Source organism: Ceratotherium simum, chromosome 25 (assembly GCF_057802395.1).
Source record: "Ceratotherium simum simum isolate JZ-2026a chromosome 25, ASM5780239v1, whole genome shotgun sequence".
Classification (NCBI taxonomy): domain Eukaryota; kingdom Metazoa; phylum Chordata; class Mammalia; order Perissodactyla; family Rhinocerotidae; genus Ceratotherium; species Ceratotherium simum.
In genome coordinates, this window is record NC_141924.1 from 21,727,088 (window position 1) to 21,739,967 (window position 12,880).

The window sequence follows — 12,880 nt, forward strand, 5'->3', positions numbered from 1 at the left end:
TGAAAGCACTTCACATTCCTGAAGCTCATATAAAACATACGAGCTCATATGTTTTAAAACATGAGCTATTTTTCCTACATACCACGTAGAGAAAGGCGGGAACTCCAGAAGAGAAGGTGGTGGTACATGGTGCAAAAAAAAAAAAAAAAATCTTTGGAGTCAGACGGACTTAGATCTGAATCTTTCCTGGTCCTGCCATTTACCAGCTCTGTGACCTGGAAGCAAAATATCCGGCACTGCTATGATTTTTCTTGCTATTGCTGGGATTTTATCAAACAGGCAGTGCGAATCCTGTAATGGTGTTTCCCCTCACCGCTTCAGCAGTTTCAGAAGCATGTGCAGGATCTGATTACACTTCAGAAACTCTTCTCAGTTTCATCTTATTATTTTAACCCTTTCTTTCCCTTTTTGGGCCATTCTGACTTTTTCTTGTTTTTTTTTTTTTGAAAAGTGCCTCAGATTCACCCCCCCCCCACCGCCCGGCCCTTTGCTTTTTAAATGAGGCTGAGCCTAAAAATTAATTAACCACAATTTTACCTCTTCCATCAGGCCCCCTTGACATCCCTAAACAGAATCTCTTGGACTTGTCTGTATGCCCTGCTCTTTGTAAGGTCTCCACAAATGGTTCTTAAATTAATAATGACATTGAAAAGTTCACAATTTAACTGACGAATATCAGAAACATCCAAACACCATTAGCCAAATCTAGGCCCCATAAAAGCTAAATTTTATGATATGTTTTTAGGACACTTTTAATAACAGTGATATTTTTAATGCATTGAGTAACATTTTTAATTTCTTGAGCAAATGACAATTTTCTACATGTAACATATCATTTAGTTCTCACTGCATCCCTGTGAAATTGGTTTGGCAGGTATTATTTTCTATTTTACACATGGGAAAACAGCCAGCAGGTCTCTCCACGGTGTGGCAGAACCACATTGGAACACATGTCTTTCACTTCCAAACCCAGTGCTCTTTTCATTTTAGGACACTGCCTCTGGGAAATTCTGCGAATGGGCAGCAAAAAACGAAAACTAAAGTAACTTACTTTTTTCAAACAATAGGAAAATGAATAACAATGGGAACATCTGCCAAGAAATCTTATATAATAAACGTATCCATTAATTGTCAAGATACGTTTAAAATGTTGTTGTTGGTGCCTAGGGTGGATTCCGACTCCTAGCGACCCTGTGTACAGCAGAGCGGGACACTGCCGGGTCTTTTTGCGCCATTCTCTCACCTTCCAGTGCTATATCAGACATGCTCCACTGCTATTTATAGGGTTTTTATGGTCAATTCTTTCGGAAGTGGGTGGCCAGGTCCTTCTTCCTAGTCTGTCTTAGTCTGGAAGCTCCGCTGAAACCTGTCCACCATGGGTGACCCTGCTGGTATTTGAAATACCGGTGGCATAGCTTTCAGCATCACAGCAACACCCAATCGACACAGTATGACAGCCGACACATGGGTAGTGTGGTTCCCTGACCAGGAAATGAACCCAGGCTGAGTGGTGAGAGCAGCCAATCTTAACCACTGGACCTCTATGGCTGGAGTGTTTAAAATGTAGGCTCCATCAAATATTTTTAAAAATGCATACATGTGTGGAGGGCATGGAATATTTCCACTGTATTCCTGCTATCTAAGCTCAACTAGCATTAGTTCTCCACACAACCTACACTCAAATATGATTATAAAGGGATTTCACTATTTGGAGGACAAAGAAGAGGAAGCAATGTCACACAATGTGCAGTGTAATATTTATCCCATGTACGCTAAAAAGCTAGAGATGGCAGGGACACCCCCCCATCCCCTCCACACTCAGCCCAAGAGGTGCTTCTGATGAACAGTTGTTCAAAGCCCACATTATCTACTCTTCTTATTTCAGACATAGGTCAAATACTCATTGCTAATAAAATATGTTTGCATTTATGATACCTGGGCCGTGATGATAAGCATTATCACCTTACTTAGTTTTTCCTGAAAAAGTGAACGAAAGAGGAAGTTAGTCTTCAAAGCAACTTATCTTTGATCAGTGTGACCAGTACTTTCAGGATCACTAGTGCAACCTTTGAGAAACAGGCGATTATAAAAGTGTCCAAAGGGCATCTCAGGCTTGGCCAAGCGGACAACAACCCCTGGTGCCCGGCAGGACTGCTATGGGGGTGTCCAGTCCCTAGTGTGCAAAGTAACCGACTGCTCGTCCATCCCACAGCTTGGCGCCCGATGGGGTGGCGGCCCGGCAGGCAGGCCCCGGGCTCGCAGTGGCCGAGACGGTCAGCCCCTCCGCCGCCCGGGGGAGGCTGGGGGGTGGACACAGGACTGGGGCAGTGACCTTGACAGCCCCTCCGCCGCCCGGGGGAGGCTGGGGGGTGGACACAGGACTGAGGTAGCGGCGTGACAGCCTCTAGGTGGCCCGGGGCAGTGCCCGCGTCGGTCCCTCCGCGGCCCCGGGAGGCTCACCCGCGAGGGGGTCTCCCCGGTGCCCGGGCGCCTCTAGCGGCGGGACCGCGGCGCACCTGGGGGGGCTCGGGCGAGGGCCGCGGGGCTCCGGGAGACAGCAGTTGGGGGTCCTGCAGCGGGCCGCGGGCGGGCGGCGGGCCCTACCTCCTCGGTGGCCGTGGGGCAGTAGGAGATGAGCACGAGCGTGGTGAGCAGGTTGATGGCGAGGCCCAGGAGGGTGATGGAGTTGGGGGCCATCCACAGCGGGACCCACTGGAGCAGCCAGGTCCAGTAGAGCTGCAGCGGCGGCTCGAGCAGCGAGACGCCCGCGGCGCTGTAGCGGTGCTCCTCCAGCCGCCGCAGCTGCGCCGCGCTCAGCGGCTCCGCCAGCGCCTTCAGCCAGCGCGGCGCCGGCCTGGCCCCGGCGCCCGCCGTCATGGCCGCCTGCGGCCCCGCCGCTGCGACGGAGCGCGGCCCGCGCCGGGCGCCTGGGCGGGCGGAGGGCGAGGGCGGGGCTCGCGGGCCCGGGCCTGCGCCGGCCGGGTGGAAGCGCCGGTCACGCCCGCTCGGCCGAGGTCGCGGGCCGGCCGGGCCGCCCCCGTCCCGGGGCCCCCGCCCCCAGAGCGCCGGGGCGGCGGGGGCGGGGCCTCGCGGGCAGCGGACCAGGGCGGGGTTGGGGAGAGCCTGGCGAGGCGTCACGGAGGGCTGGATCGGCTCTCACGGGCCACCAGGTCACCATTCGGGCTCCGCAGACAGTAACGTTCTAATTGGTGAGCAAGGGCCCTGAATTCCCGAGGACCTGATGCACCTGTCTCTATGGTCCGATTCTTCTCCCGGGGCGTTTGGTAGCGCTCCCCGGAGGGAAGTCTTCTCGCTGGCTGGACAGTCAGGAAGCTGGTTCCTCTAACCTGTGGTCGTGTGCACAACTCCGTTCTCCTAGTGTGCGTATGCTCTGGCCTTTGGCTAGCCACAGCAGGACGATGCTGCCTGCCTGCAGAGCCTGGGGCGTTTTGTGTGAGAACATGATTTTGCACATCTTGGGTCACCGGCATGATGGTCCCATCTGTCTGCCCAAAGAGAGATCCTGCTTGATAAACATACAAGCACAATTTTTCCTTCCAATGCCAAAGACAGGGGCCCTGCGGTGTATTAGCTCTAGAGAACCCTCACTGCAGGTTCAGGGCTCAGAGACCAAACTGCTGAAACGAAAAATCAGGACTTGGAAACACTGTCTAACAACGGGACTGAATGGTTGAAACTCAAATGCTCATTTTTCAGAGCATTTAATACCAATAGCAATGGATATTTTTACACACACACTTCCCTCGGAATAGAAGACAGGGATCCCAGCAGAGTCCTCCCACTGCACCCTGGAGCAAGCACACTTGTCATACAATGGAAGTTCACCAGGCCCTTACCTCACAATGCACCCATTGAGACAGGGGACATCCTGTCATAAACATGTGATGTTGCACAATTTGAGATGAGCCTGCCACTTGCCTTTTTCTTCACTTCATGCTTCAGATCTTTATGCAATTTTCTAAGGCATAGGACAAGCTCAGAAATTGCTTTCAAGATAGTTGTGTGCGTACCATCTATAAGCAGATGCAGTTTGTCCCACAGGATTCATCACACCTCCAGAAGGGGTCAGCAGACTACTCCCCAGCCCACCATCTGTTTTCAGACAGCCCACGAACTGAGTATGGTTTTTACGTTTTTGAATGATTGACAAAATATCAAAAGAGGGAGAATTTTTTGTGATGCAAAATTATATAAAATTCATATTTCAGTGCCATGAATAAAGCTGTGTTTATGCCTTATATATTGTTTATGACTGCTTTCATGCCCCGCAAGCAGAGTTCAGTGGTTGTGACAGAGACTGTGTGGCCTGCGAAACCTCAAATATTTACTGTCTGACTCTACAGAAAAAATTTTGGCAACCCCTGCTTTAGAGCAAATATGAGGGTGTCTACAGAGCAAACCATTCCTTGAATATACATCTCCTAACCTTTAAGGTGAGAAATGATGCTCACAAATGCAGGAAAGGAATCATAATGACAGAGAGCCATTTTGAACTATGCTGGTTTTATGTAGAGTAAGCATGGAGATACCTACTTTTTAATTTATCAATGCCATGAATAATCCAAGGAAACATCCTTCTTTACATTAAGAAATTTAACTATATTGCAGATAATTTCTAATGTACATCAAAAGACATCATAAAGAGAATGAAAAGACAAGCCATGAACTGGGAAAAAGTATTTCCCTCAAATAAAATCCACAATGACTAGTACCCAGATTATATAGAGAACTCTTGAAAATCAATGAGAAACAGAAAAACAATCAACCGGGCTTACGTTCAGATACCTATAACCAAACCCCCAAAACATAGTGAAATAAACAAAAATAGAAGTTTATTTCTCTCTCACATAGAAGAAGTCTAGAACTGGCAGCCCGGGACTAGTTAGAGTGGTTCCAGGGTCATGAGGAACTCAGGTTCTTCTCTTTTTCTGCTCCAACATCCTCTGACTGACTTGTACCTACAAGGTCATCTCTTGGTTCTGAATGGCTGCTGGAGCTCCAGCCATCTAATTCACATTTCAAGCAGCAGGAAAAAGGAAGAGGGTAGGAAAAAAAGGAGGATACCACTCAGCTGAGCCAGCAAAGTAGGGTGCTTTTGCAGAAGTCCCAAACAACGCTTCTATGTATATTCCAGTGGCTAGAACTTAATCACGTGGCCTACCTAAGTACAAGTGTTAGCAGTGAGAGCAGATGGGTACAACCATTTTGAAAAACAACCTACTGTCATCTGGTAAAGTTGAAGGTGCACATACTCTGTAAGACTCCAGTTCTGACCCAGAAGTATCTCCTAGAGAAATTCTTGCATATGTGTCCTAGGAGACAGTTATAAGAATATTCACAGGAGCCAGCCCCGGAGGCCTAGTGGTTAAATTTGGTGTGCTCTGCTTCAGCGGCCTGGGCCCAGTTCCCAGGCACAGACCTGTACCACTCGTCTGTCAGCGGCCATGCTGTGGTGGCGGCTCACATACAAGAAGAGGAAAGATTGGCAGCAGATGTTAGCTTAGGGCAAATCTTCCTCAGTGAAAAAAAAAAAAAAGAATATTCACAGCACCTTTCTTCATACAATAATCAAAAGCTGTAAATAACCTAAATGTCCACCAGTACTGAATGGATGAATAAACTGTGGTATTTTCACATAATTTAATATGATATAGCAAGTTTAATATAGTAGTGGAAAATTAATGAACTATAGCTACACTTCTTAACATGGATTTAATTGCACAAGCATAATGTTGAGTGAAAAGAAATGCAAGTCATAGGAAAAAAGCACACAGTATGATTTCAATTATATGATGTTTGAAAACACACACGACTTTGCATTTAGGAATATGTACATAGGTGGCAAAGCTATGAAGAAAAGGAAAAAATGATAAATACAATCCCAGAGAGTGGTTACTCCTGATAGGAAGGGAGATAGGATTGTAGAGAGGGACACAGATGGCTTCAAAAGTATTGGTAATTGTATTAGTTAGGATACAAAACTACAGCGGCCTACACAAGATAGAAGTTAATTTTTCTCTCACCCAATGTCAGAGCAGGCAATCCAGGGCCAGTGTCAGGGACACAGATTTCTTCCATTTTATTTGTCTGCCACTCTTAGGATGTTGCCCTTGTACATGTAGTCAAAACAGCTGGCTACGAATTCCAACCAATTGGAAGGAAAAAGAGAAGGGGCTACTGCGCTCCTTTCCTTGTAAGGGTGTGGCCTACAGTTGCACACATCACTTCTGCTCTCATCCCATTGGCCAGAACCTGGTCACATGGCTACACCTAGCTGCAAGGAAGGCTGGAAATGTAGTCTTTAGCAGGCCAAACATTTGCCCAGCTAAAAAATGTCTATTATTATTGAAAAGTGAGAGAATGGATACTGGAGGGCCATCTAGTTGTCTCAATCATGGCTTTTAAGCTAGGTAGTAGGGACCTGGTATTCATTTTACTGTTATTTATGCTATATACATGTAAAATCATTTTGCAAATATGGAATATTTCACTATTAAAAAGTAGTAAATGTAATAAAAACTTAAAAAACACATTTTCTTTAATACTCTTGCTCCTAAGCAGCTTTTCTCCTGTTTTTTTTTGGTGAATTTTTGGAAATTTCAAATTAATTCACAACGTACTAAGACTGTCTAACGTCAAAGAAAAGTAGATTAGAGATTTCCTATTATTCTATCTCTTGCATCATGGCTTCCTTTGATTATCATGATTTATTACATAGTGATTGATGTATACACTTTTCCCTTTACCTGATCTAACATGGTAGCTTATGTCTATGAGCCCCTATCCTATGCCAGCACTGTTCTAAGCATCAGGATTTATTTCATTTAATCCTCGCAAAAATCCTAGGAAGTGAGTCCTGTTGTTATTCCCATTTTGCAGATGAGGACATTGGAGCACAGTGGTTCAATAACTTGCCCATGATTGCTAGAATAGTGATGAAGCCAAGATTCAAGCCCACGCAGTCAGAGTCCAGAGTCTATACTCCTAACCACTGCTAAATGCCACCTAATAAATTACACATATTAAATATAAGACTTGGGTATTTTTATCATATTGAACAGTCCAGTTTCTATATATCCTGTAGGTTTTATACCATTCCAGTCCATTCTAAATATTATGTAAAGAGTTATCTCACTAAATTTACTAAAAATTATGTATCTTGCTCAGAAGCCTTTGGTAAAGTCTAACCTCCCTAGCTTGGCATTTAAATGCCTAGTCTACCTTTCCAGTCTTATCTCTCAAATGTCTCTTCCCTCACTCCCCTTCCTAAGTCCCAGGCTCCAGTTTCACGGGTCACTCAGCACCTTCTCATGCCCTCATTTGCTCCCTGGGCTTGGGGAGTACTCTCCAGCCCTCATCACCCATAAAAACATTGCCCATCAGTCAAGACTCAGCTTAAATTCCACCTTCTCAGAGATGGCCTCTCAGATTCTTTCTGAGAATCCACACCACCAGAGTACTTTGTACTTGTAACCCAGTCTGGTTTTGGTCACTTATTTATGTGCTGATCTGCCTCTCTCCCAGCTCAGAGTGCCTGGACTGCATCCCTGCACTGGGTGTGTTCCTCAATGCCTGGCACCCAGTAGACGTCCATAATTATTTAAACTTTTTATTCTGAAATAGTTATAGACTCACAGGAAGTTGTGAACCTAGTACAGAGAGATCCCCTGTACCCTTCTCCCAGCCTTCCCCAATGGTAACTTCTTGCATATCCATAGTACAATAGGCATTCATACATTTTTATTTGATTGTTTAGCTGAATTGAATTCCTTTCCCAAAGGAGAAAAGACACTTTGGTTTTACTACTTGTTCTTTTTTTTTTTTTTCTGGTGAGGAAGATTAGCACTGAGCTAACAGCTGCTGCCAATCCTCCTCTTTTTGCTGAGGAAGATTGGCCCTGGGCTAACATCCATGCCCATCTTCCTCTACTTTATATGTGGGACGCCTGCCACAGCGTGGCGTGATAAATGGTGCATATGTCCACACCCAGGATCCAAACCTGCGAACCCCATGCCACGTGAACTTAACAACTAAGCCACTGGGCCAGACCCTTACTACTTGTTCTTTTTGTGTAACTTTCACTCACGTTTCAAATCATCTTCCTTAGCATCCTCAACAATTAGACCAACTTCCCACAAAATGTTACAGTCTTATATAGCCAGATTAGGAGCAGCTGTGGGTGAAATAACCTCTTCAAAAAGCTACCGACTTTCATTGGTTTGGAAAAAGTCATGGGCTGCAATCAAGAAATCACCTGGCTAGACTTTCAGCGTAGCAGAATTTTATCATTTAGGGAGTCAAGCTATCTGTGTAAGTGTTTGGAGCTTTGGACTCACAGGCTGGAGTATTTACAAAGATGAGTATAGTTCTGTAGTATAAATACTTGCCTTTTTTCATTTACTTGCTTTGATTTGTGTTTTTATAGTTTTGTACTTTGAGACTCTAAAGCCCATATTTTATAGAGCCATGGTACTTTACACAATACATGAGCAGACATGCAGTGTTCAATAATAGATTGACAAAAACCTTTGCTCTCCTCTCTAGAAATGCTTAATTTCCCAGACAAGATCAGAAAACAAAATTTCAAAATAGAATCGGAGATGTTGTAATTGTGCTTTTTATCTAAAATTGCGAAAGCAATTTAGGGTTAAGGAAACTGACTTCCCTCAGAGACACAGTTCTTAGCAGTCTTGTTTATATCCTTTAACCATTTTTTAATTTATTATCCTCTTCTGAGTTCACATCCTACTGCTTTGAAATATTTCCATGGTATGATTTGAAGAGCACTAGAGGGAATCCCCTTCCTCAGAAATTCTTTCTGCAGCAATCTAGGGTGCCTAAAATCCCACGAGAGTTCTTCCTGTCTTTGGGTAGGGCTTTTAGGAGTAACAGGTCCATTTTGATGTTAGGTTAGGTTGTTTTCAGAAATACCTTAGGAGGGATGCTTTATCAGAATGTCTTTCCTCTGGGGCAGCTGAGAGAGAATGGCCCCAAATAAATATTTGTGCAAGGAACTAGAGAGCAAGAGGGCTGGCGCCGCACCTCTCCAACATGATGGCACACGCACCCTCTGGGGATCCTGTTATAATGCAGGTTCCGAGTTAGTGGATCTGGAGAGTGAGAACGGAGCTGAGAGTTTTCAGTCCTAACAAGCTCCCAGGCGATACCAGTGCTGCTGATCACTGGACCACATTTTGAGTAGTGAGGGGCTGAAACATACAGTCTTAGAAGGCTCAGGTGGGGGCACCATCCTGAGCAAGTCTCCTGAGCGCCAGGTGGAAGGTGGATGGGGCAGAAAGAAGAGAGAAAGGACTCAGGGCAATTAAGGGATGAGAAAGACCAGATTGACTCGCTTAATGTTGCCTAAGGGTGTTCTTTCCAGGACAAAGAAGGATAGATGGATAGATAAGTAGATGATAGATAGATGTTTAAGATTTCCTATTTTATTTTTTTTTATTTTATATTTATATATATATATATATATAACATATATGTATATTTAAAACTCATTGCATAATACTATCTTCAGTGTAATCGAGATCCACTTGTTGGTCCTTGGTGAGTGTTGGGTGTTGGTTGTTGATGAGGCTTTTCTAAGATTATGCTGTGCTTCCCAGACTGGGGTACCTTTAGCTCCCTGACAATAGCCTAGAACAACATCCATTTGAAGATGTGGGAAGAAAAAAAATGTTTTTCTATTAAAATAAACTCATATATCACAGAGAAGAATACAACATCTAGACCAACTTTAATGAATAAGCATATGAGGGGTTGTGGCACAGGCTTCAAGCTATGCTGTCACTTCCTGTTTCCCAAACGTGGTCTTCCTTTCTTCTGCAAAGAATGCAGCAGTGGTGGACTGGGTTAAGAAACCATGACTGAGATAATGCCTGTGAAACAGATAAGAGGTGCTATTTTCTTTTTATTATTGATTTTCTGGTTGCTGTTTCCTCTTTCTTTAGTTCCTGACCTGGTGAGGTTATTTCTGGCTTCATTTCTGTCTTGCTGCTCTTGACTGCCCTTCCCTCTGTATGAATAATAATGTGTTAGTCTGTCCTCGTTTTCTGCCTCCTGCTGGATGTTGATCCTTGGTCTTGGTCTTCACTGAACCCCTTCTTGCCACACCCTTCTGGTCTGGCTATTACTTTTGCTTAACTTCTTCAGGGAATAGAGTTACTAAAGGCAGACTTTGGGTCAGAGTCCAGACAATCATGGAAAGACCTTGAGAACAACTTATCTCACCAGTGAACTCCTACTTCTACTGCTCTCTAATGTTTATTGAGCCCTAGCCATGAGCTATTAAGAAGTGCATAAAAATAACCCTGCACAGAGAGGCTCTGCCCCTTCTTGATAACCTCCACTGTTACCCCCACTGCCTCCAGCTCAGAGGTACCTCCCAGTGCAGGAATGGGAACTAAATTTACAATGGCCCCCAGTGGACACTCAGGAGTGGGGTTGGAATGACCAGCCCAATGGCGCTTCATCCCATAGCCTGCAGGGGATACATTATTTGGCTTTCTAGTGCCTGGAATTTTCCAGATGACCACATGACTTCAAATCAGCTTTGGTTTATTTTGAAACATGGCTCCTTTCCAATTATCCTTTGTCCCAATCGTCCAAGAGGGATGCCTTACAAAGTCTGAAAGTCTGAAAGTTCCTTTCCTTGCCACAGCATTGCTGGGAACCCTAGCTATTTTTTTTTCTCTTAATTGACTTAAAAAAATTTTAAACCAAGGTTTTTAAATTGATATGTAATGTCTTTAAGATGTTTTCCTGGGCTTTGACACTAAGATGAAGGTGAGAGTAAAGTAATGAAAGGAGGGAATCTCTTGCTTGTGGATAGCTAAGTGCTTATTTACAAAGAACAGAGTCTTTCCAAAGCTATTGCGTGGGAGAAAAAGAAGTTGTGATCAATTATGCACTTGAGAGCAAGGTTTTTTCTTTTAATGACTTGAGTCAGCCAGTGCCCCAAGCCACACTCTGAGTAACCCCTCTGGGAGTGTTTAACTGCTGCCTCCCTCGTATGTTGTCCAGAGTAAGCTACTCCAGATAGAAGAAAAATATTCAGCTAGGCCAGAGATTGCCCAGGCCAGGGCATTTGGGGACAGAGAGAGAGATTATCAGGTGACTTTCAGAGAGTGATGACAGCCCTTAGAATCAGGAGAACTGGTTGTTCCATTACCCGGTTTGTTTCTCTAGTACATTCTAAGTTATCTAAGTTTAATTACAAAGGATTTTATAAATACCTTCATGTAACAATCACCTGAATCTTTGGTACAAGGATGGTAATTAGTGGCCCAGCTAAAATAAGGAAATGAAACAAATGTAGAGTTCAATTTAGACTCAATTAATATTACTGGGAGAATTGGTTAGAAGACTGTCTGGTCTTTTTATTCCTTATTCTATTCCTACTCCCAGGAAAAAGAGGCCCAACTTGTATTTCTAGAATTCCATTCAGGAGAACTTAAATGAGGAATGAGATGGAGGGGCAGGCCTGGAGTTTGGTGAGTAGGTAAGAGGAAGTGATGGTAGTGGAGAGGCGAGAGTGATGTGGGATGGTAGAGGAGGGGAGGTGGGGATAGAGGAAAGGGAATAGAGGTGGTTGGGGCTGGCGGACTCCTAACTTTTGTAATTCATATCAATCAAGCTAAAAGATGGTTAATAAAATAGTTGTATCCTCCAGTCTTCACGAGGATACCCTCATAATGACCTGGAAGGGCAGGTTTGAATGTAGAATTATCAGATTTTTCCAAGATACTTGCTAGAATATTATGGCCCACTGCAATCCCTGGTCTCCCTGCTCTTTGCATCTTAGCTCCTTCCTGAACCACACTGTGAGGGGTCTCAGGTACACACATGTAGATGCCCCAGCCTCATGCACAAACTCTAGTCACATCCCCCACACCCCAACCTCCTGGCAAAGGGGTGCCTCCAGACTACCCCTTGGGCCTCAGGGTGCATACTGGCTACATGGTTCTTCCTGGAGGGGTTGAACCCAGGGAAAAGGCCCACAAAGTCCCTAAAAGTGGGCTTAGGTGCGGTCTATAAGAAGGAAGGGTATGATAAGGGTTCCAAGTACGCACATCTCCTTGGCTCCACAGCCTCCCTGTCTTGTGGAGGGAGATACGGCTGGAGGAGGGCCAGAGCAAGGCGCTTGAAAGTGCAGAGGTCCCTCTTGCCCAGTTCCACGGTTGGTACTAAGTGGAAGAACTGTCCAGCATTCCCACAAAGAACATCTTTAAAAGCAGCAGATAAATAGCCAAGATACGGCCTTGGAGGTTGAAAGACCCCACGTCCACACTTGTCCGGGAGGTTTCAGAGTCACCCTTGAGTGAACCATACTGGGTTGGACCACAGGCCTCTCTGTAGTCACCAGTATAGACTGAAATGGAGAGACTTCCTTCTCTCCATTTTCTAGGCACTAGGAAAGATTCCAGTTGACCCAGGGCCTGAGGACCCCCAAGCAGGACAGAGAGAATTTCTCAATCTTCCTGGCTAGTGGGGAAGTCAGAGTCATATTTAATTTGATTTAGAAAAATAAAGTCACGTGGCATGTCCTGTACTGCATCCTAGTGTGATACACACATGGATAATAACAAATACATAAACCACACTATCCAACTTCTGAATCCTTATAGTGCCCTCTTACACCTGCACTCTGCCCTGTTTACGTGTTTCTCTTTGTGTTCTAGTCTTATACATTATAAATTCCTTGAAGGCATGAAGTGGCTTATTCGTCATTGGGTTCCTGTGAATCCATCATAGTGCCATGCACACATCAGACATTCAGTAACTCATTGGCTGAGCTGAATAGAATGTTTCAGAATTCGATTTAAAAATGAGTGGTTCAAGACATATT

General features: G+C 44.9%; 1 protein-coding gene across 2 annotated transcripts in view; it reads right to left on the bottom strand.

The window, feature by feature from the left end:
* Nucleotides 1-2,909, bottom strand: part of CHPT1 (choline phosphotransferase 1) — a 31,874-nt gene extending 28,965 nt beyond the window's left edge. Inside the window, exon 1 of one of the 2 annotated variants that reach the window (XR_015556374.1) lies at nucleotides 2,605-2,909. Coding sequence is in view for 1 of the 2 variants with exons in the window: in XM_087449042.1 (XP_087305168.1) it covers nucleotides 2,605-2,877 (273 nt within the window). In the remaining variant the exon portion in view is untranslated. The remainder of the gene's footprint in view (nucleotides 1-2,604) is intronic. The other variant, XM_087449042.1, reaches the window with a different exon arrangement.
* Between the last annotated feature and the right edge of the window lie 9,971 nt (nucleotides 2,910-12,880).